The following is a 24,645-nucleotide window of genomic DNA, read 5'->3' on the forward strand; positions in this document are numbered from 1 at the left end:
TTCCTACAGGTGGGCAGTGCACATCTCGCGCCAAGCACCGCTACAAATGGGTCCGCCGCCTATCAACCCAACACCCAAACTGGTTCCAGCAATCAGGTACGAGTGGGTGACGCGTCCCGGCAGCAGCCGCCTCCGCCTCGCCGCTCCTCCTCCCTCCTCCCCGCTCTGAGGAGGCGAGCATCGGAGCCGCTGCCTCACAGCCACAGGCAGCGTTACACACAGAGGCCAGGGGAGACGCACACCAGATACACCTTTGGTTTTAACCAAAGGCAGAGGTGTAGTGGTTACACGTTTGGCTTGGCACAAAGAGATGCTGAGTACAGTGATGAAGGCGCACAGAATGATGCGCGCAGGCCAGCTGTGAGGTACGAGTTTGGGTTTGTGTCTCACAGTCAGACAATGAGCAGCTTCAACAGACCCACAGAGGGAAATTTAAACTACGGTTATGGATACACACATGGTCACGCACGCAGCCGGACGCCTGCAGACATGCAGGGCCACACCACGCTCGATAACACACACCATGACGTGTTCAGCGACGCTCAGGGCAACACGCTCGGCTGCAAGTCTGGGCACGCACGCGGCCGCACGCTCGACGCCATCCACAGGCGAGACAGCTCTCAGAGTAACAGTTACACTGAAAACATCAGAGCGATGGCAGGGCAGATGTACGGAGACCCACCCACACACAGCAGGATGCCCTCCCGAGCAGCACAGAACAGAAACACACACAGATCTGCAGACAGATACGTAGACGCACACTCGCACAACTACGCACACAACCGGGCTCTCACCAGGCACCACCACCACCTCGGGCTCCCTGGTGGACTCTGACATGTGTGTCGGGGCGGGCGGGCGGGTGGGGGGTCGCATATGCAAGCTGCATCACAAGAGGGGTGCTAGTGACATTTTGGCTGCAAATTAAGAGCGCAGTGGTTGCAGGTGGTTCAAAGACGACATTTGTAATCAGAAAATTAAAACTGGGGATAAACCAAAAGACTTGATTTAGTGCAAAAGGACATTTCTGCACTTAATTGCTTAGGATGCATCAATTTTAACTATTTAAATCTCTGAAAAGGTCCGTTTTTCCTCTTTGCACCAAAACCTCAATGTGTAAATACAGTAAAGATTTTAGTGATCAGCGGTGTGGAAGCATATTAATCTAGCTGAAAGCTTCTCCCTTTGCCAACGCCGCTAACTGCCACAGCATTAACTTTTAGCTCTCTTTTTAAAACGCTGCCCGTAAACTCAGCGCTGTACTAAATTCTTCACGGCGTCCGGCCTCCTTTCTGTCACATTGGTTTTAACTCAGTAAAATTAGCTGTTTTTCTTCACACCTCTGGGTTCTCTACACACTGTAACGGCTTACTCTGCTCTTTCCTGTGTTGTCTGTTTGTGTTAAGTTTTATATTAACTTTCACTTTTTAATTTCCGTGCTTTGTTAAGGGAATGTACTCCTGCTTTTCTGTCTCACCTGCCTGTTTCTCCTCTGTCGAATAAAGCCAGTCTGAAGCCTCCTGCATGCCTGTCTGTCTCTCAGTTGATTTTCAGCAGCTCTCCTTTGCTCTGCACCCTGTTTATTAAATATTTTTTGGGTCTCTATCTCCTCTGTTTTGGCCTCCTTTCTTTTCTGCCTTGTCTTTAGCCTCTGTTGCTCACTCCAAGCAGAAACCAAGTTTCATGAAAGTGAAAAAGCTAAAAACTCTCCCCCAGAAAACAATTAACACAATTCATTCTTTGAATCTAAACAAGCCAAAATTGTAAATTAATAGTCTCACCAGAAGTCTCACTTTCACAGTTATATGGGGCATAATGAACATATTTCAGGAGTAGCTCATGAAATCTGAGTCAGTCTTCATGACTGCTCCATGTAGCTGTGAACACACTCCCTTTCAGATGTGATAAATTTGTTAAAAATCTGACTGCATGGAATGTGTTAACCTATTTTTACCTCTTTCTCTTTTGTCTGTTGAGGTGTTGTTCACAAAAACTGTTGGCATGAACTTTCAAAAAAAAAAAAAAAGTCCTCACTTTGCAGCGGCAGTGTCTCTATTCCCTGGTGGTAAACGTCTGAGCCACATTAGAATCAATCACACGAGAGGTTGTGTTCAACGAACGCTTGAAAAGCAGCACAAATTCCTGGATAGACGGACCAGCGAAGACATCAACCTTGACAGACGGTGAAAAATAGCAGTTGCTTTGTTAAGTCTGTCTATTCAGCTCTGAGTTGAACCATGACTGATGATTTCAAAAGCTCATAAAGATGTTTCACGGCGGTTAAAGCAGATGCTCAGTGTGCGCGAGCGTAACGACGGGAGGCTTTCCGCGTTGACCCGCCCATTGTGGCATCTCATCGACGCCATGCTCCCGTCAGTGCGTGCGTGTTTGAGTCGCCATCAAACCCAGTTCAAAGTTCAGTTTATATCTGGCTAGTCCTTCTCCTGTCATCTCTAAATAGCCGGTCTGCTGACAGCATGGTGCAGCGCGATAAAACGAACGCTCCCTGAAGCACAAGCGTCTCCCCTCTCTCCCTGAGGGCCAGCTGAGCTGACCTTCGACCTTAATCGCAGTAAAATTACCACACTTACTTTGATGAACGTAATGATATGATTTTGCTTTAAACGCATCAATGCATTGCAGCATATTGGTCCTCTTGTGTTGGCCAGCGTCTGACATGAGCATTGAGCTCAAAGTGCTGCTGCGTCTAAATCTGTTAGTGTCGTTTCAGTATACTTGGTTATCAAAGCCGCTGTGCCGTGAGTGGATGGTGCATTTGAATCTTGCTTGGTGGATGTTTTTGTATTAGCTTTGGAAGACAACATCTGGCCGCCATTAGCTAACATTATACCACGAGCAGCCGGGCCCATTTCAACCAATTCGTGAAAGAATGATTCCTTTATATGATTTCTTTTCACAGAGAGGAAGGCTTTTTATTTAAAATAAAATGTGATAAAAAGTCACATTTTATTTTTGCCTATCGCTTAAAACACTTTCATAGCCTTTGCTTGAGAGTTAGATGACGACAGCTTGTCTCGCTTCATCTTCCTGTTCTCACTCTTGGTCACACTGGAGGATTTTTAACGGCCGCGGTAACATCCCTAATAAAACATAATTGGAGCACTAAATTGCAATTATTACTTATTTATCGCAGTCAGTGAACTTTTATATTGCACCTTTCACTCAGGTTAGTGCCTAACAGATGAGTGACAAGCTAATAAGACTACAGTAGTGTAAGTATAAATAATACCAGAAATAGATACAAACATTAAAGATAAAGAGGAAAAAAATCACAATTTTCTGTGCTTGTTCTCTCTCTCGTGCTGTCTTGCTCTCCATCTCAAGCCGAGTGAGATGTGGGTGGGGTGGGCGACACAGTAGGGTGAGGCAGGGCTAAGCCTCTCTCTCAGAAGCCTATTGTATGCGGCTGTAGGTTGGGGCTGGCTGGGGAGATGGATCCCCCCTGTTTACTTATTGTTGTGGGATTAAGATATCTGAGTGCCAGGCTGCTTCAAAAGCCTCAGGCGAGTCGTCACTTTGTGGAGGCTGATGGAGGGATGGATGGATGGAGGGAGGGATGGAGGGCTGTGATGTGATTTATGTGTCATTGGCAGATGCGGGGAGAGCTGTCAGAAGTTTGTGCACAAATGCGTGCAACACACACATATGAGCTCAAAATGATTGACGGCTGTGATGTAGCGACATATTAACATGTATGGTAGATACTAATGATACCCCAGGGACTCCACGACATGGCGAATACACCCCATCCAACCCTTTGATATGATGAAGATACTGGAACACCTTTCATTAATGTACACTGTGTGCAAGGGTTGTTTTTTTGTCATGCTTAAATAAGTGTGTTTAGGTGTGTGTGTGTGCTTGTATGTGACAGCTGTAGCTCCCGTCTCTTTGACCAGAAAAGGCTTCTTTCATCCTCCACCACCAGCACTTCCCGTCCCCGTCTCCATCTGTGGGGCGGGGGGTCCTTTGTAGTGCTGGATGGCTGTTCGATAACATGCCTGTCAGTGCTCTCAGGATTATCTTAATTACCGTGTTTCCAATCGTGCACATGAAGAGGAGCGCCGTTTTTTGAAGATGCGCAGTGTTGAAAACCGGTTTCCAAAAGCGCTGCCAAAGGCCCATCAGCATGTATATTTATTTCTGCTTTTCTTGTAATCATTCTTGTAATCCACAGTCCACAATAAGATGTTTTCCTCTTTCAGATTTCATATCTTAAAAATGTCAGCTTCCTCCATGTCGCATATGAAAGGGTAAAGAATTTCTCCTCTCACCAATCCTAACAATAACAATAATAATAATAATAATAATAATAATAATGATATCCAGGTGCAGTGCAGCACATAGAACGGCTGAACTTCCAGTCAGAGCGTTCTCAGTCTAAACGTCGAGCTGCCATTAAGCAAAGGGAACTTTTTTGTCTGAATTGATGACAAATATCTTTCTCGATTAATATCAGCTTGCGTGTTTTTTGATATTTTTTTCATCGCCCACGCTGCACGTCTAACCCTCAGAGGATTGTTCTAAATCTGCTCCCGTTTCCTCAAAGCTCTGTTCCCATATCACCATCTGAGGTGAAGCATAATTGATTTCTTGCAAGATCTGACTGTGCTGCTACAAATTTAATGTAAAATCCTTGTCGGACTAAACTGCAGTTGCTCTTTTCCCATGACTTTTTTTTTTGCTTTCATCAGAAGTGAATCTACCTGTAGTGTCAGTGCAGAACAGACCAAGCACAGGACTGCATGATGGATGTTTGATTTTAGCATGAACCCAAAAGTCATATTCTATTTATTTTTGTGGTTTTTAGCTCTTAAAAGTCAACGTAGCGGCCACACAGACTATTTTCGCTGAAGTACTGGAGTCATTTGTTTCTTCGTGACGACAGAGACCATAAAGAGACACATGGCGTGCAGTGAAGTGCAGCGTGGCTTGCTGTCAGTCGCCTGCGTTAGATTTACCTCTTGAGTCGGTGCAGGGCTGATGATGCAGGCTGACCGTGACCACAAAAGACGACGTTTGCTAATATGCAGTAAACAAAATAAAAGACTTTAGTCTGGTCCTACTGGGTAATAAAAGACTTCAGTCCTCTGATGTGTGAGGCAGCATCATAAATATTTCATAAATGACCATTTTGGCTTGCATTCGGCACATATTTTTGCATACGAACCCTTAATAACCATTTTATCGTCTCTCTTCATCTCTGTCTTTGTTGACAGGAGCCTTGGGGCCACAACGCATACCAGGGACCCTCCAGACCCCCATACACAGAGCCCGCCATGAACGGCGCCAGTCACACTACGATGATGACCAACAACTACGCGTACGGCAGCTCTCGGAGTGGTGAGCACACACTCGACAGATCGCGCCGTGCACAATGTTTGTCCGTTTGAAACGTGGGATAGTCAACATTTGGCTTGGAGTGTTTGTGTACTCCCCTTATCTGCAACTGAGTGTGTACACACAGTGTGTTTGTCAGCCTGTGTGTGTGTGTGCTCATATACATGTGTGCGTGTTTGCCATCGCTGCACAGCGTGACACCCGGCCAACTCCCCTGACATTGTCGTGTTTTTTTCAGGTCACCCTAAGCGTCTCATAGCGCTGCGGTGCAGAATTGTCCAAGCTCTGTCTTTATATCTCATTTCACTCTGCCCCTGAATATTTATAGCAGGAGAAAGGGAAGTCATTAACTATGTTTTTCCGAACGCCATGCTTTCTTTTCACGTGCAAAAGATCTGACCTTGGAATCATTACGCTGATGAAACGACTTCTAAGTGGGCCAGATTTGCATACAGGGTATTGTGCGGCATGCATGCTGCTGTTTAAAAAAAAAAAAAAAAAAAAGACTAACAAACTGTTTTAAATTCATTCTTTATCTCTCTCCCTCGTCTCCCCCTCCCTCACCCCCTGGGATGCAGGGAGCTGAGAGATGCTTTTCTCGCTGAGATTCGGCTCTCCATCAGACTGGAGCGGCAGTACAGTCATTTTATATGGGGGGGGGGGCTTTACAGTGAGGGAATGATGTGCTCCCGGGGTTTACAGTTTATGGAAATGTTGGAGGAAGTGTTGAAGGAGGCTTTTGTATGGAAATGATTATTTTGTGTGTTTTAGTTTTCTTCAGTGTGTGTTGTGTACATGTGTTTTCCAGATGGAAAGCTAAAGTCTCTGACCTTGATAAGCTCCACATTGACCCCCAGTGTTGATCCCCAAATGAAGGACGCACTGGCTTTCATTGTGTCTGATGCCTGAATTAAATATCAGTCTGTGCACGGTCTAGATAATGTCGATAATGAGCAGCGTTTAGAAATAGAAACCATTTAAAACTGAAGTTTTTAGCTTTTATTTTAGAGCTAATTCAGACAGCTTTACTTTTGATTCGGCAGCACCCAGTAAAATCAAAGCAAAAGCCACCCAAAACAGTCGTAAGCGCCTTGTCAGCGGTGCATTTTTCTTTGATTCCGCCCTGATAAACAACATGTGTTTTTGTTTTTTTGCTCTGATCGTCGTGTTCCTCCTCAGCTCCGTATCCTGCCGCGCCCGCCAATGGAAGCTACGGTCATTACGGCAACGACGATGAGGAGTTGGAGCAAGGCTTCCCCCCTCCGCCCTCCCCCGGCGCTGTGGAGGAAATGAATAGAGACTTACCATTAGCTCCCTCACACCACAGGTACCCCCCCTCATAACACACACACACACACTCACTGCACCATCAGCACTCTATTAAAGCACACACACAGGGCTAGAGTTATTATATTCTAATGACACTGTTAATATGAGCCTCTGTTATGAGATAAAGAAGAGCCATTACACTAAATATTACAATGCACACATGCATTATTTAGACTATACGGTCTAATTGCAGTAGCCTATTTGCATTATGCATCAGCTGTTCTAGTGATATCATAATAGAGTAAATTCTGTAGGAGTGTGAAGGCTTGCTAAGAGCCATCATACTGTTGTTAGCGTCCCACTGACAGCAGCAGCACGCTTTACACAGCAGACTATGTATGTAAACCATGAATCCTGTATGTGGTTCACGAGGGATATGTGTTAAGAAAACAACGATATGTCACAGTTATTTATGTTTTCTGATGTCTTCTGGAGCTAAGGGTTATTATCTGTCCTCTGGTTCCTTTGTGGGGCGTTTTTCTATGCAGACTGACCCAAAACCTGCGTAGAAACAGTTTGTAGTATGGAATTGGACACTGTTAAAAGTCCTGAAATTACCTTTAATCTCCCTGAATCTGATGCCGATCAGGCAGGGTTGTAATGGAAAAAAGTGATTGGTACAGCATGTCGTCCGACCACAGGGGAAATCAAATGTCGACCTGATCTGAGCGGCCACACTCAAAGACCGAGTGAAAGGCCGGCTGCCATAGAAAGTGGGGGACGTGATATTGTTCAAATGAGGGTGCACGTCGTCAGACAGCTGGAGAGAGAAGTTCAAACCCTGGCTCTGTTTCCAAAAGTTCAAGAAATGGTTGGACATGCCCCCCTAATCCGACATCAGAGAGGCGGCCCCTGAAGACTCATCACACCCAGTGTTAGTCCACTCACTGAGATCCCCAGAAACAACTGTGGACCGACCGAACAGAGTCCGTTAGACAGCTGTAAAAGTGAAGCTATCTTTTCCACAACAGTCTTCTGAATGAGTGTGTTTGAAAATCTGTGTGTGTGTGTGTGTGTGTGTGTGTGTGTGTGTGTGTGTGTGTGTGTGTGTGTGTACGGTATCTCATGTGGTCAGTCAGAATCTGGCATCAATATACTTGTTTCCCTCTGAGTTTAATGCAGACAGTACATGCTGCTGTGTTATTAAATCATCCCATCTGGAGCAGAGGAAATTGAATGATCCATTGTCTGTGTGTGGATTTCATTTTATTCTTGTTTGGGTGACGCAACCAAAAAGTCACGGAGAGACTTTTTCTACTCCTGGCGGCTCCGGTTCGAGAGCGAACACCGATCGGTTGATTGATGCTAATTGTGACTGTTGTTTTGTCAGTGAGTTTCAGGGGCTGCCCGACATGACTGCAGCTTTCTATGCAGACAGCCAGCTGGCCAACGACAAGGACAACATACCTCGCAACAGAGCGTCCAAGAGCATGGACCTGGGTGAGTGTACGCACGCACGCACACACACACGCACACACACACACACACACACACACACACACACACACGCACACACACACGCACCTTGTTGTCAATGAAGCTGTTGTTTTCACGACTGAACACATTTTCTGGGGCAAAAACGTTCAAACCATATTGTTGTCTCAACCATCACAAGTCAGTCAAACATACAAGTCTAATCATGGACCCAGACTACACACACACACACACACACACTCACACACACACTCTACCGCCACAGCGATCACATGCTCTTATCAGTACATTTCTTTGTTGTGATACGGAGCCCTCCCCTATTATCCCAGGCCTGAGGGGATTTGACCTCTTGAACTCATAAACCCAGGGGCTTTCCAACGAACTGGGTGAACACGCTGCCCGGTGTGTGTGTGTGTGTGTGTGTGTGTGTGTGTGTGTGTGTGTGTGCATGTCTTTCTTTTTGTGTGTGAATTAAAGCCGTGAGGTTTCCAATCTCATGGCTTGCTGTGTGCGTGGAAGGCGAGAAAGAAGGGGCTTATTTCCTCGTATTAACCCGAGCTGACCCCTCCTCTCCTCTTTCTCTATCTGTCTCTCCGATCTTCTCATCTTTTATCTCTTATTTTTCTCTTTTTGATGCATTTCTTCAATTTCCCTGTTCTCCCGAGCTGTGGGGACATGGTCAGAGCTCTTTGTCCTTTCTTCCCCCATCTCCCTTTTTTTCTTCCTCCATCTTTGTTTATCTCTATTTTTCCTCTCAGCGCTTTCTTTCTCGAACCGAAAGCCGATGAGTTCATTGCTCTTGCTCTCTTTCTTCTCTGCCTCTCTCTGATGTCCAATCGCGGTTCATTAGGTTCAGTGGATTGGCTTTCTTCCTGCTGCACACGCCTCTGCCACCCAAGCTGATTGGCTTTCATTATGGACAAGGGTGGTCTGCACACACACACACTCTCTGCTCTATCCCACCAAGGACCCACTCCAATACCCGCCGCTATCTGTCTCCCCTCTCTGGCTTCTATCTCCATCTCTGGCCATCCTCCATTTCAATCTGTTTTTCTCTCTCTTTTTTGTGTTATCACTCTGCTTCTATTCATCCCTTCCCTCTCCAAAGTGCTCAGGGCTGAAACAAGGTAGTTAGCAGAGCTCCGTGTGAGTGTGTGAGTGGCTGTGTGTTCGTGTGTGAGGATGGCAGGCGCCCTGAACACACACACAGGACCTCAGATGCTGACCCTGTCTACACCTTTTGTATTTAAAGAGCCAAATGCTTTTTTTTTCCCCTCTGGAGGGTTTCCCACCTGTCAGTCTTTACGGTCACATGTAATCCAAGCTGCAGCCGCATCACAGAGCAGGTTAGCTTTTATTAAACACCGCTTGACAGAAAGAGGTGAGCTTCTATTATTGACCCTGGATGCCTTGGCAAATAGTCTGTTGACTCAGAGCTTCCACTCGCTCGCAGAAAGACTCACGTGCCGCCTCCCGTGCAGAGATCAGCACCAAAGTGACGTGGAGTTGATCCAAAGGTTCCCAGAACGATGAATCGCTCTTATCTAATGCCCCACAAGTGCCTGAAAGCACCAGAAAAAGCTCTCATTTGCATTCTCTTACAGCTGTAACGTAACTAACATAAAAATAAAACCCTGTAATAGATAAGTTATTCAAGCAGGTCTGACAGTAAGTCGCTGCAGCTGAAGGAGCAATAATGGAAACTAATGCATTTTTCAGTCTGAAAAGCGATGGTCCGCTTCGGAAAATGTTCTGTATGGATTGATTTTAAGATGCTCAAAGTGCATTGAAACATCAGACCTTTTAGGAGACGTGACGCCTATGGACTTCACTTTGGCCTGCAGCGACTCAGGCTGAATTTAAAAAACGTGAAATGACAGAGTTCGGTTCAGCCGAGGCTCTGACGTAAGTGGAGTCGCTCAGTGTGAGGGAACAGCCCAGGCTGGCATCCACTGGGTCTTCAGACGCTGAACCCGGGTTTCACCAGCTCTGGTCGGTTTGGCGACACCCGTGGAGTCACTCAAGAGCAACCGTTGGCAGGGGTTGTTGCCTTCAGGCACTCCCTTGCAGAAATGAAGTTTGATCCACTCACAGAAAAGACAAATTCATTGGGTTTTAAGTAGATAAATAGTGTGTAAAATGCGGTTTGGTTTCCTAAAAGTCTTGAAATAGAGCCTTTTCTTGGACAAATGGGTCGACTTTAAATAGCCACCATACAGTGTGGGTCCATAAAAGAGCAAACGGAGACTGGGCCTCAAAGCACACTGACTTTGTTGAGGGCATGTTTTGCCTTTAGCAGATAGTTTGATGGCTAATGGGCAGACAGGAGACGTGGGGGGGGGGGGGGGGGGGGGGGGTTGAACTGGCATCGTTGCGGTTCTGCAGCGTGCACAGTGACCACGTGGCTACAGAGGGGCTCCATAGACTTCCATACTGTCAGAGGCCACGAGGTCAGATCTGGATGTGAAGCTAAACCCAGATCCAACAGTTCAGCACCTCACACACACACACACACACACACACACACACACACACACACACACACACACACACACACAGCTACACTCTCTGTCTCATTATCTCTCCGCCTCTTTCTCAGCCGCCCGCTCTGCCTGCCTCACCACGTCTCTCGACCCCTCTTTCTCCATCTTTCTCCCTGAATCTCTCTGCCCAGTGCCCCAAGAGTTGGGACTATTTAGGTTTTTCTCAGCGTATGTCCAGCAGTATGCAGTAGTATCGTGCTTCTGCAGGTTTGTATAAATGTACTTCCACTTTATAGTTTCACTTCCAGTAACAGAGGACACGTATACACGACTATAAGATAGCTGATCGGAGGTTAAAAGAGGGTTTTTACATTTTTAGCCTTCCACTGTGGCAGGAGGAGACAAGTTTGGCTGCTGGCCATGCAGACTTTTATCTTCCCTCCACAGAACAGGAAGCTTTTCATTATCTGGCAGGGTTACGTCGCCTGGAAAAGTTTTTTTTTTTTTTTTTTTTCCAAACTTTGAAAGTATTGAATTGTAATTTTATCTGTCACGTGAGCACAAGAAAGGTATTTCTGTTTCTTTGTCTTGCTTGCCACTGATGTCTCTTTGCAGGCTTTTATGAAGACACTCTTTTGGTTTTAGGTTTGCTCTCACTGATTTTTTTTTTTTTTTTTTTTTTACCTGTGTTTTTCTGACACACCCTATCAGCTTGCATCTGTCGCGTCTTGCGCCCTCTCCCCGCTGTTTATCTCTTTTTCTGTCTCCTCTGTGCCCTCAGTATTCTTGCTTCCTCTCATTTTCTCGCACCCATCTGTCCGCCGGGAAAATTGACCTCATAAAAAATGAAAAGGATTATTTAAGAGAAATAGCAGCGTAATGAAAACCTATTATTGTATCCCATGGTGCACCGCCTGTGGCGGCTGCTGCTGGCCAACCGCAGTCCTGTTTAGTTAGATTAGGCGGTGGTGGGTGGGGTGTTGGTGGGGGTTTCTCCTTGTTTTCTTTTTCCTCCCGTTATTATTTCTCTCATTTTCTCACCTCTATCAGTCGTCATTTTCTCTCACAATCACAGTGTCCCTCTTTCTTCTGGTCGTCTTATATTTCTGCTTCTTTTTCATTTCCTCTTTCACTCCGTCTCATTTTGTCCCTCGCTCGTCCTCCCCTGACTACAGGGAGTCATTTACAGCACATGCCAGCACCAGTAGCCTCCATTATAACCATTTGCAAAGCCGCTCCATGTTTCACATAACAATATGAGCTATTTACTGTGGGATTTAGTCTGTTTTTTTTGTGTGTTCTAGTGGCTGATGAGAGCAATATGGGTTCCCTGGCTGGGCAGAGGAGTGGTAAGTGTTTGATATCATCTAAACACTCTCTCTTTTTTGTTGTTGTTGTTGACACTCCAGTCTTCTGCGCTTCTCTTTCTGTCTCCCTTGTTGCCTCGCACAGTTAAATCCATCCGGACACACCAATATAAATTAACCCCCTGTGTGACGACTCTCATTTCCCTTCTGTTTTTCTTATCTGCTCTCATTTCTTTGTTCCTCCTTCTCCTCAGCCTCCCCCTCCCTCCGCTCCCCCGGCTGACAAAGTTGAGTTGTGAAGCACTTAGCGTCTGAGCTCTCGCTGCTTTATAGCCGTCCAGGTCAGCAGGCCCACGGTGCTCAATCCTCGCCCAGCTGACAGCAGCCGCATTGCATTACAATGGCTTCTGCCTCAGTTATTCCTCCGCGCTCAGTTCCGCCGCGTTTTATTTGAGAAAATTCTGGTTTAAGATAAAATATGAAGTCACTTTTACTGTTTCCCTTTTACTGAGTGACATTACCCAGTAGTGGTTCAAACTGCATCTCGTTCACTCCAGGAACTGAAGCACTTTACATTTCTGACTGCAGGAGCAACCGTTCAGTTATCCCTGACAAAGATCCCTTTCAGACACGCACGTCGTTACACAAATCTGATGGCAGTTTAACACGTCGGCCTCGTGTCAAGAGTCGCTTTATGTAAAAGTCCCGACAGCACTTAGTGACAGCTCTGTAAAACTTCTAAAACTGCACAAGTCTGAGATTAAATACACGTCTTGCTAACCTTACTAAGAGCTTTGTGATGAAGTCTTTGTGTAACTCTAAAGTGTGTCCCCTTCCTGAAGTCAGACTTCAGAAAAGTTATAGAACAGACCTCATGGTGGAGCCCACAGCAGTGCAGAGACGGTTGTTTTCTTATTTTGGCATTTTAATACATTAAATAATTGTAGATTTTGTTTTTCATGTATACAGTGTGACTTTGGCCTACATTAGCCAATGAAATGTCTTATAGCAAAGAAGCAGAAATAATGATTATTATTAATAATTTAGGGTTGGCTCATATTTTCTGTTCTGTCTACAACTGTTAGTATTACCATGTTGTTAATAAAGTTTAAAAAAAGGGACTCTGCAGGGTGATAATATTGAGAAAGCTGCACGCAGCAGCACTGCAGGCCAAGCAGTCGGCCTGTTCCAGACAGGTGCATTATGATCGGGCACTGCACTGCTGTTATTAAATTTGAGGAATAATGGACGATAGCAAAGCCTGTGGTGAGGGTTTCAAAAGTGTCTCCAAGCAGTGCTGACAGCACTAAAGATAAAGACCGACTACACTGGTTGTTATTGGCTTGTACACACCAGCTCCAGGGCTGAACGCAGGGACAGTTTGTGCTGTGATACGGGCCGACGGGGCGGCAGTGAATTTCCACTCAGGCAGATTTAGCTGCTCCCGCGCTGGCTGGAATACTGTATGTAGTTGTTCTGGGCATCTCCACTATGAATATAAATCAGTGTGTTGCTGACAGAGCGTGCATGCTCAGTTGACCGTCTCTGACTGGGCTGCAGAAGCTGTGGTTTTAATTGTGGAGTTCAGCGGCGTCGACGCTGTGCGTTCATCTCATTCAGAACACCCGCTGCACCTTCACACGGCGGCACGGCTGGTTTGAGAAAAGAATCGACCCTCTGATGTTCGAAGACAGACCTGTCCTCCTCTCTGACTGCCTCTGTGACACACACGCACGGGCGCACACACACACGTACGCTGATCTCTTAAATCCACCTGCAGCAGCCAGCTAAGCCTGTTGCAGCTGGAATACAAATGTCCCGAGCACCGCGGCTGACCTCAAATCCCCCGCACTCAGCATTCCCACAAGTGGCTTCGCCCCCGCCCTCCTCTTCTCCCTTAACCCCCCCCCCCCCCGCTATGATTTTCCTGGAATTTCTGATCGGCGCCCATAACCCCATGATAAATAAAGTGATCCATTTCTCCACCGCACCGTTCCTTTCGTCTTTTTTTTTTAATCTCCTCTCCTGTTGACTTCTTAACTAATGCGTATTGACAGGGCTTTTGCATGTTTCTTATTTTTGCTGACGCAGTGTATTCGCCTTGCTTCCTGCACTATACCCCCCCCCCCCCCACACACACACACACACCCACACACACACACACCCCATCCTCCCTCCTAAATGGCCTCAGTGTTTCTTTATGGGCTTTGACATATTTCATTAGGCGGATGGTCTTAAGAGGCCTGCCTGGCTTCTTTAATCTGGCTAAAACCCTTTTTCTCTCTGGCTAGAGCCGCTGTGAGGAGCGCTTCACTCCTCTAACTCCCCCTCTCTTTCCTCTCGCTCCTTCTTTCTCTCTGTCACATACTCACGCTGTCCCACTCTCCCTCCCTCTCTTTCTTCTCTCTCGATTCTCCAGTCTTAGGAGTCTCCATCTTCAATTGAGCCTAGTTTTTTTTTCTTTTTTTCTTTTTTGCCGCTTTCATCTTTGCTACCACTCTCGTTCTTTCCTGCTCCTTCTCAATCGCTTCTCTCCTGATTATTCTCTGTCTCCTGCTCTTTGTCGCCAGGCTCATCCCCATTTTTAGTATCCTCTCAATCCCAGACCTTCGTCTCTCTTCTTTTCTCTCCCTCCTTCTCTCCTACATCCGATTCTGTCTTTATGATCACTTTTGTTTCTCTCTCCAGGCTGATCCATTTTTATTCACTCTCTCTCTCTGTTATCTTCAGTCCTCTCTCTGCCTCTCTCTCTCTCTCTCTCCATCTCTCTTTCTTTCTCTCTCCATCCTCTGCAGCTGTATCTGTTCCAGCCTTATGTGATTATGGTGAACATGCTCCAGTCTGGAAGCTTCCTTTACTGAGTCAGACCCAGCCCAGCATCTCCTAGTGCCTCTGTGGTGTGTGTATGCATGTGTGTATGCATGTGTGTATGCATGTGTGTATGCATGTGTGTGTGCATGTGTGTGTGCATGTGTGTGTGAGTGTGTGTGACAGAGGGAGAGAGAGAATATGCCATAGACAGAGTAATGGACAGATATCCCTTCATTCATCCCTCCATTTCTCCCTTGGCAGCAGGCTGCCCTCTTACAACACACCTGGGAGCTTATCCAACACACACACACACACACACACACACACACACACACACACACACACACGCACGCATACACACATACACACAAGCATTGGGGCTTCTGCTCTATTACTGCATCTCAGCCTCGTGCACGTTTGCTTGTATGTTCTGCTTTTGCTGCAGTTTCTGTTTGTTTATCCGTGTTTTCAGTCTTTTCTACGTTTCTTTCCGCGCGTGTGTTTCCTCATGACCATTTGAAGATGGCGTGGGCTCATCCGTCGTCGCCTGGATGTTTAGTGCTGCCTAGCTAACAGCTAACCCTGCAGCACAGCCGCTGGTGCCGTTGCTCTGTGAGCCCATTAGTCCCCGTTGTTTCTTCTCTGCACAATAAGACTTTAAATCCAGCCGGCATCCTGCCAGCACTGAAGCCTCTGCTTTTGTTTTCACACTCTTTGTTTGGGTTCTGCGTAACTCTCCCTCTCGCTGTCATTTGCGCCTTACCTCGCTCCATCTCCTCCTCTCTCTCTTTTTCCCTCCCTCCCTCCGTTCTTTGCATCCAGTGTGGCGTTGTTGATTTAAGTTGAAAGTCACCACATTGCACCAATTTGATTGGACTGATCATTCTGTGTCTATGAGGACCATCTGTGCGTGCGTGCGTGCGTGCGTGCGTGTGTGTGTTTGCCTTGTTTTTCATGTAATACCTGTTTGGATCCAAGTGAAGTCGTTATAAGCTCTGTTCACATGATGCATCATAATGGAGGAAGGTGACAAATGTCTTATTTTAATTATCTATTAAAGCACATTGTGAAGCCGTTTAGCCTTTGTTTGATAGCTGCTGATGGAAAGGTGGCAGGATGTGAGCAGAGGAAGGAGGGGGAGGCACAGGCAACAAAGATTCACAGGCCGACTCAAACCGGTGACCCTACGATTACACGGTCAGCGTCTTAGATCTCGAGCCAACCAGGTGTGAACTGTGAAGTGAAGCGCTGCTGCCAGTGTTGTGTTCTCTCTTAGTTTGGATTTGTTCAGGTCGACTGCATTTCGGATCCGGTCTAATCATCCTCGGGTCTGTTACGGCTCAGCCTGATTTTCCTTATATCCCTAAAAATGAAATTATGCACATCAGTTATGGAGCAGGTGCCCAAATGGTCAGACTTAGATGTACAATATGCTCTCCACCCTTTGCATGTCATTCAGGCTGTAAAGTGCTGGAAGCTGTGATTAGTGTGGGTTCAGACTGTAGATTGACACGTCTCTCAGCTCAGACACGACAGGACTGCAGTCGCCAATGAAGGTCTTCACAAATATAGCAACATGCAGTCTGAATTTATGCGCTCTGCAGTTCTCCCTCAATGCACAGGCACTTTTATCCTCCACGCGTTTACAAATGGCGCATGTCCCACTCCTCGCAGCGCGCTCCAACCCTCATCCATACTCTGCCAACCCCCCGCGCTGCTGTAATCCAGCAGAGGTAAGCAGTAATTATGAAATGGCCTTTTAAGTCCCCTCCAGTTATTAAAGCCATTCATCTATTCGGAGGCTAAATACATACGGCCCATATGTCCCCATTCGCTCATACATCTAAACAACTAAACCCAATTACTGCCAGAGTAGCGCCTCCATCCAGCTTCACCCTCTGCCTCTGATATAGCTGAGTGCATTCAAATAGTGATGGAGGGACGCTTAGTGATTGGACAGGTCTTTAATTGAAGTGGAGCTTTGATTCGCTGTAACATGAATTGGATTTGCTCTTACTGGCTGTACAGTTGTCTGAAGTGATTGGGTTTGAAGTCAGAAAATAAGTGCTGTCCCAGAACATGATTCACTTTTTAAAGGATAAGACGGGCAGTAATCTTTATTTTTCTTATTGTCAACCAATCCCATGAAATCTGCAAAACCAATTAACTGATCCTAACAGGCCTGATATGCCTTCTTCCTCTGTGCCATGGAGCTGCGCTGTTGTCAAAAAACTATTAAACACACATCAGCGAGCCACACTGTTGCTTCATTACCATGAACACACACACACTCATTTATTTTGAATCAGTCCCATATGCACCATCCCGTGACAGGATGTGTGTATTATGTATAAAATAGTCCCTGATAAAAGCACCGTTTGCTCCTGTTTGAGTCGGAGATGTTCGAAACTCCAGTGCCCGTTTTTGGAAATTATTAAGTTTACATGAAATGGGAACGTTTTTGAGAGATGGACTAACACGTGATTGGATTTTTTTCATGCCGGCCTCATGCCACTCATGCTTTTTGCTTATTAGACCTCCCTCATGTCATCATAGGTTTGCTCAAATAAAGGTTTTAAAAGCCTACATACTGAGTACATTTAATCTAAAGGTGGAGCAGTGAAGAGCGGCGTCAGGAGAGACCTTTGTGTTTTCTGTCCATGTCTTTGTGTGGTTTAAGTCCATTCGTAAACATTTATTGAGATGGGGTTGTTCATGTGTGTTGTAATACAAGTCTTTTAAGGCTCCTGTTGAATTAAATAACTTTTATTGACGCGGTCTAACGCCGGAGCGGCCGATTCTGTCCCTTGTAGCCATGTATTTAATGCTTCAGTTGGATTAAATTCAATAACCTTTATTGAGAAAGGTGAGCGTGCGGGCAGGCTTTCTTTTTACAGGTGTGTCGTGTGTGTATGTGTGTGTGTCATGTGTTTTTATAGAAGGGTCCAGGTCTGGCCCTGTTTTACTGGTCTCCAGAAAAACCACTCCGGGGGTTTATTGGCCGGTCGTGAGATTGGATATTAGATGGAAAAGCGTGTGTGTGGATCTGTGTCTTACATGTGTGTCTCTATAAGCATACATGATTGTGTGCGTCCATACGGTCGTTTGTGTGTGTCTGTCCTTCAGTTTAAAGAACTATGACCAGGAGCGACAAGCATCTTTCCACTGTCGGCTAAAGGGTCTCCTAACACACACACGCACACACACTCCCCTGTACCGCCACCGCCACCCCCAGCGGTTTTGATGGAGAGGGCACTTTCTTGTAACTGTGGCAACCTTTCAGCCACTGTGGTGCAAAGCTGCTTGCTGTGGAGCACATTGTAGTCCAGTTGATAGGTAAGTGTTCAGACCCCGCCGAGACGCTGTGGGGGGGTTCGGCAGCGTGCCCGGGTTTATATCGGGGGGTGTGTGTCCGCGTGTTTGTATGTTGTGACTGGAACAACAGTGTCAGATTTAATACAAATAAGACAATATCCTGTTTAATAGCTCGGTGTTAACCTCCCAGCTGATTGGTGAGATGGTGTGTGTGTGTGTGTGTGTGTGTGTGTGCGCGCACAGGGCTGAGTGGGGTATTTGTACTGCACACAGGGTTTGTATGGCAAAGCCTGTAATTTGGACGTTTTTAGTTCATTTACTCTTGTGCTCATTGGGTGAAATAATTAGAGAGTTGTGTGCAGACAACTTTTATTCGGAATTGGTAGTTTTGCGCCAGCTGTGGCAAAGCACACGGACGCTTTCGAGTTAGACAACAGTCATTTTTCAATTACTAATCAAATAATACAGAAGCTGACATGAAAGTGGAGAATGAGTCGTATCAGTGGGCCTCGGTCACAGGTTGCACGTGCGTACACATGGAGCGGCGTCGTGGAACGGCGTCAGTGCTGCCAGGGACCGCAGGCTGCTCCGGGCGAAGACAGCAGTCAACCTTGACTGAAGTCACAGTACACATGTCAGATGTATGTGGCTTGGGCGTGTGTGCAGGCGGATATTGGCCGGTGCTCTTGATGATGACGTGCTGACGTGTGCTGAGTATGTTAAATTACAAGAGGCAAATTTATGAGGCATCAGCTGTGGAAGCAGGAAATTTAGAGCGACAATAGCAGCTGAATACTGTGCATCAGATATTCAACTGTAATTCTAAAGTGAACAAGTTATCAGATTTCTTCAAGGAGTAATCTTTAGCTTCACCCGACGGGCCTTTAAACCCTGTTATTGGATGTTTCTTACCAAAATGCACCATGGGAGTTGGATTTAACTTTCCTCCTGAAGTTTATATGAACACAGACTTGTACTTTTTTATATCTTTGATGATTCAACCGGGAGTTTCATGTCCATTCAAGCCTTTTGAAGTGCCCGTGCTGCCACCGCCTAACATTGTTCTTTGCAGAAAAGTACCAGAAAGTGAAGACGTGACATTATCGCTTCATCTTGGATGGAGGGGTGCTACAGCTGTGAAGGGCATTCGCCGTCGTCCTGGCCTGCTTGGCTGTTAGGCTGTTTGTCAAATATGTGCACCAGCTTGAATCAGTGGCAATCAGGCAGACATGATGCGAACGGATCCGCGAGAGCATCTGCTGGCACAGCGGGCAGCGATATGTGATAAACGCTGATTTCACCCTCCATTGGATCGAGCTGGCGATGATAGCCACCTCTCCCCCGCTCATCCATCCTATTAAACCCTCATTATTCATTTACCTCCAGCCTCAACCGCCTGACATGCATGGAATGAGTGCACTCACAGCCACACACACACACACACAAACACAAACACACACTCCAGCAAAAGTAAATTGTGCTCATATTTCTTCCCCTGCTTCATCTAAGGCGGTCAAGGACACACACCACTATCTCACACAGGCAGTATCATGACTTAAATTTTTTTTTTATTATTATTTTCTTGAAACAAAATTCTCACTTTTTGTAGTATACACACACACACACACGCACGCCCACGCACTCAGACACACACAGTTTCTCTGTGTATAGTACAGCAGTGCGCTGGCAAGGAGCTTAATTCTATCAGGCTGCGAGCTGGACAGCCGTAATTACATTTGTGACACAAATCCTGCCTCTCAAATTGAGCGTTTTATTCCTGAGCGCTCCCCCTCTCTATTTATAACCCCTTATTCCCCATAAATCCCACTTCCTCACAGAAAGTCAATTTAGGACTTAAAAGGCAGCAACGCTCCGCTTACTTTTCCCCCCTCCTTCGACTCTATCGCCGCTTCAGTTTCACTTCCCCTTTTCCCCGCTCTACTTCGGAGCTTTGAAGCCTCTGAAATGACAAAAAAAAAAAAAAAAAAAATGTCTTAAGCAGTGAATGCCACGATGTGAGAAAGTCATCCCTACAGGAAAGTTTCAGGAAGGAAAAAAACGCTGCTTGCAACCTGTCTGTAACTTCTTTGAAGAGTGCTTGTCGCTGTTTCTTTGTGACGCGCGGCTGCGGCGGCGGCTTGGCGTGTAGACCGGCTGCTTCTCCGCCTTAAAGAGGTTTTCCCCTCACCAGTCGTGGTCACCTGTCCCTCAGCGTCTCACCGCGTGGAGGCCGGGTACCACGTCAGCATGACATCTCTTCTCTTCTCTCCTTTGTCTTGTTTTTTTTTTTCCGTTATTCTTACAGCTCTGCCTTTCCTCGACTCTTCCCTTTTCCGGTGCCTCCTCCTCTCCTGCTGAATCAGCTGTGGCCTTCATCGCTTTCCCGCTCCTCCGTCTCCCCTTTCTTCCTCTCTTGACTTGGAGGCCATACCTGAGTACAGTATGATGGCAGTTCATTTATTCTCCCTCTCTCTTGCTTATGCATGAGCCTGTCAGTTCCCATAGTGCTGCTCCTCACCTGTCCCCGTACCACTCCACCTCATTCATCGTGTCTTTTCCCTCGCTTTATGTTGCTCCTATAGGACTCTGACTTTCCCCACATTTCTGTCAAGCCTGTTTTTCACCCCCTCTCCTCTGCTTTCCTCTCTCTCTCTCTCTACATTTCATCTCTTTTTTTTAGCCTCATTCAAAAAATCCATTAGGGAGAAAGTGTGCGAGCTGATTGATGAGGTTAGAATCAGGTGATTTTATACTGTACAATAAATCCAAGCCTTCCAAAATGTCAATACTTAAGATATGTAATCTATTCTTTTTAAATAGAGATTAAAATATATCTATATTCTTTTTCTAAATTAAAAATGTTTGTCTGTATTATGTGTTCCCAGTAAAAAAAAAAAAAAAAGACTAGTTCAGTCTCAACACTGAAAACAGAAAAGTCAAGAACAGGTTCGACCCATGAGCCACGAGAGGGGGGTGCAGAAGATTTCCATTTAATTACAATCAAGTGCCGAGAAAGCAAGGTCAGAAAAGCACATCTAATTCCAAAGTAGTACATTTTTCTCCCTCCAAATATTGCAATGAGAGCACTGGGCTCGATCCGAGTCTCATAAATATTTAATATATGTTTTGAAAATATCTAACCAATGGTTTTCAAGAGACGGGCATGACTTAAACATGATTTCTCAGAGACTGATTAGTCAAATCAAGCCAGTTTTATTTATACAGCCCAATATCACAAATTTGCCTCAAGGGGCCGTAAACTCTGTACAGAAACAACGCTCTGAACCCTGAGATATGTTACAACTTGGGTAAATGCCGCCATGAATTTTAGGCAGCCTTGATTTGCTGCAGTAGATGCAATGTGCAACTTTACGCTAGATAAGGTCTAATCTGGAACAAATGGACTCATTCCAGCGCACCCTCCCACAGCTCATCCGAAACCTCTGGTCCCGGCTCCTCCTGTCCTTCCTGCAATTCTCCTGTAAACTGATTTTAACCTCTGTTCGATCTCAGGGAGCATTAACGCTGAAGAACGTGTAATGTGGATGCCCTTTAAATAAGGAAATATGACTGTAGGGGATGAGTAACGCTTTAATGTTTTGTAAGCAGTGGGGTAAACTCTGCTAAAAGCTTATGATCTCAAAACGCACGATAACACTTAAAATCATTCTGTCTCATTTTATCAGTGGCAGCATGTCTCCTCCTCCGTCAGCCAGGCTTCTTTATTTCCCCTGCCCTCCCTTCTCCCTCCCATCCTCTGCTCACCCTCCGTCCACCGCGTCGCTCACCCGCCCTCTCTCGTCTCTTTTGTCTCTCAGAGCCTTCAGCTGGTGGAGCGCTGGGCCCGACCCTGGGCCTCTGGAAGTCCAGCTCCCTGGAGAGCCTCCAGACGGCCGTGTCAGAGGCCGAGCAGAGCCGCATCCAAGCCCATGTGCCCTTTCACCGCCCGCGGCCGCATGTGGTCCGGGGGCGGGGATGCAACCAGAGTTTCCGCATCGCCATCGACAAATCCTACGATGGACCCTCTGAAGATGGTAAGGCTTCTCATTGGCATTTAAAAACAGAAATAGTGTGCTCGGACAGTTTTAGGGGCGATGGAAAATTGTGAACTGTAGAACTGCTGCTGCCAAGAAGAGACAAATCCTGTCCTTTTTAAAGAATGTCCCTTTTTAATTCCCGACTGTCACTGTTGCCATAATATAGGTTTCTTTCCTAGACCTCGTATCCATTTTAAATTAGAGCCTACACTGCCAATGCACATCTCTTAGGCTTTATAACACACTGGCACTCAAGAGGAGCCAGAGGCCTGCCAAGGGACAGCGCTTAGCCTAAGTACCTTAATGAAATGCTACATGATTTTATCCACTCAGCAGTTTAGGAAGAGCAACTTTATATCTTACAGCAGCATATTTTTAATGCTCCACCTTGTGAACCCACAGACATGTTAGATGTTCAGCGTGTGTGATTATTGAGGAAAGGATCCTCCATGTTTGCTGAAATGAGTCAGTTTCACTTCACAAAGTTACATTGAGCGTAGATTTCTGTCTTTAGCAGGTCACATCAAACATTAAACCAAAAACGAGAAGAATTTTGATCACTGTCAGACCCACTCGGGTTTTGTCTTGGGTTGGCCTTTGCATGTAGGTGAAAATTCAACATGGAGGCAAGTGGATATGACTTCTGGTAGAGCTCGCCCAGGTGTAGAAGCTTGCCTCGGGTTAGCCCCCTGTGCTGGGAGAAAGACTGCCTAATGGAAAGCAAACTAGCTTACTAAGCAGATGTCTCAACAGCACAGTGAAACGTGCATACAAAATAAAATGATAACACATGCAGCTGCAGTCACCAGTCTGCATTCCAGCTGTGTCTCTGCATCGACTTCTGCCCTCTCACACTTCAACCGTTCGTCCTCCTCAGACGACGACCTGTCAGGGCACAGCTCCGGTCACGAAACGCCCGTCAGCAGCTCCTCTCGCCAGGGCCTGGACGCAGAGGACGGAAAGAAGAAGAAAACCAAGGGGAAGAAGAAAGAGAAAAAGAGCAAAGGGAAGAAGAAAACAGATGACTCTGCCGAGGATCCGGAGAAGAAGACCAAAAAGAAAGGATTTGGCCTCTTAAGGTAGGAGACCTGAATGTCCTCCCGAAAAGTCATCAGTCAATTACTGATTTTGGTTTTTATTTTAAGCTGGCTTTTCTTTATTTGAAACTTTCCAGCATCAAGGTGACTCTTTGTGATTTGTTTGCCGATGATAAATAAGGCAAAGCGGACTGCCACGCCACCGCCTTGATTCTCTAAATTGAAAAGGTCACCTGCTTAACAAGAAAAATGTGAGCTAAAACAGAGCAGGTAATGAGGCTTGTGCTTCATCACCGCTCCAAAACCTCAAGGTCTTTCTGGAGCATCAACAAAGCCGTGATTGCTTTTGTGCTTTGTGTTCAGATTGAACTGATTTTCACAGGGGAATTTGTACAATTGGTCTTGCTGCGGCACAGATTGTTGAGGCTCAGGTTGGGTCAGCTGGTTTTAGAGACTTTGAATCATATACGTAAGCATTTTTGTCGCAGTAAAATGAAGGTTTTATGTAGAAATCGATGTAAAACAGCAGCACCCTGCCCTATTTTCTCCTGGTCAGGTTTCAACAAATTACCCACTGAGCACAGCAGGATTATGGGATATAGGATTATTGGATATGAACACAACCTTCTCTGTAATGGAGGGTATCCATTATCTCTCAATCCAAGTAAAGTCGCACCGACACAGTACCAACCCAAGCCGCTTGTCACCCCTTTATCAACGTGTCCCCATCGTGATTGTGGTGGTCCAATCCTCCAGCAGCAATCCTTATCTATTGGCTGTGACACGGTGTGGTCAGTGTATCACTGCACTTCCAACACTTGAGATTCAATTAGGCTGTGGCGAGAGATAGCGCAGGCTGAGTGTTGGCCTACAGATGGCAGATAAGAATCCAATCGGCCACAGTGTCAAGGGCAGTAATGGAAGAGATGTTCACATGGTTAGGCTGAAGGTGGAGAGTAGGACGGGGAAGGGCGAGATGAAGGACGCGAGCAGAGAGCCAGAGTTGCATGCAGGAGCATGTGTATCAGAAAGGGTGTAGCTGAGCGGAAACCCACCTGAAATCCACCTCACCGAGCGCTTGATTTCCCCAGAAATGCACTCGTCTTCTCATCCATTTACTGCAAGTCTCTGCTGTTTCTCTGCAGCAGGAAAGGCAAATTCGTATAAGATAGCTAGCTGTGTGGCAGATTGTGCGTATATGTTAGGAAAGATCTGCATCTGCACTCCACCAGCATAAAGCTTTTCTCATTCTCTGTTTGCATGTCGCTTCTCTCTTCCCTTGTTTTATGCACTTTCGATCTCCCCCTCTCCTCACCCTCCCTCTCCGATTGTAAAAGACTTATTTCGACGCTGTTACAAGAATCTTAATTTAACAGCTGTCTTCATTAGGCCTGTCCTCTAAACATTGATCAGTCGGTCAAACAGCCGCCAACTCGGACATCATGTTGCCAGTCCAAGCGTCAGGCTTTACTGCTGGGTCATTGGACAGAGAGCAGCACGGAGGGGTTTCACTGGAGGCTGAACGCTGATGGAA

At 46.2% G+C, this 24,645-nt stretch overlaps 1 protein-coding gene across 1 annotated transcript in view; it reads left to right on the forward strand.

The window, feature by feature from the left end:
- Nucleotides 1-24,645, forward strand: part of pard3ba (par-3 family cell polarity regulator beta a) — a 133,695-nt gene that overhangs the window by 57,502 nt on the left and 51,548 nt on the right. The window contains exons 13-19 of the mRNA XM_076724065.1: nt 10-96; nt 5,238-5,361; nt 6,538-6,685; nt 8,018-8,127; nt 11,909-11,953; nt 21,856-22,071; nt 22,952-23,153. Of these exons, the coding sequence (XP_076580180.1) occupies nt 10-96; nt 5,238-5,361; nt 6,538-6,685; nt 8,018-8,127; nt 11,909-11,953; nt 21,856-22,071; nt 22,952-23,153 (932 nt within the window). The remainder of the gene's footprint in view (nt 1-9; nt 97-5,237; nt 5,362-6,537; nt 6,686-8,017; nt 8,128-11,908; nt 11,954-21,855; nt 22,072-22,951; nt 23,154-24,645) is intronic.

Source organism: Chaetodon auriga, chromosome 23, assembly GCF_051107435.1.
Source record: "Chaetodon auriga isolate fChaAug3 chromosome 23, fChaAug3.hap1, whole genome shotgun sequence".
In the NCBI taxonomy this organism is placed as follows: Eukaryota; Metazoa; Chordata; class Actinopteri; order Chaetodontiformes; family Chaetodontidae; genus Chaetodon; species Chaetodon auriga.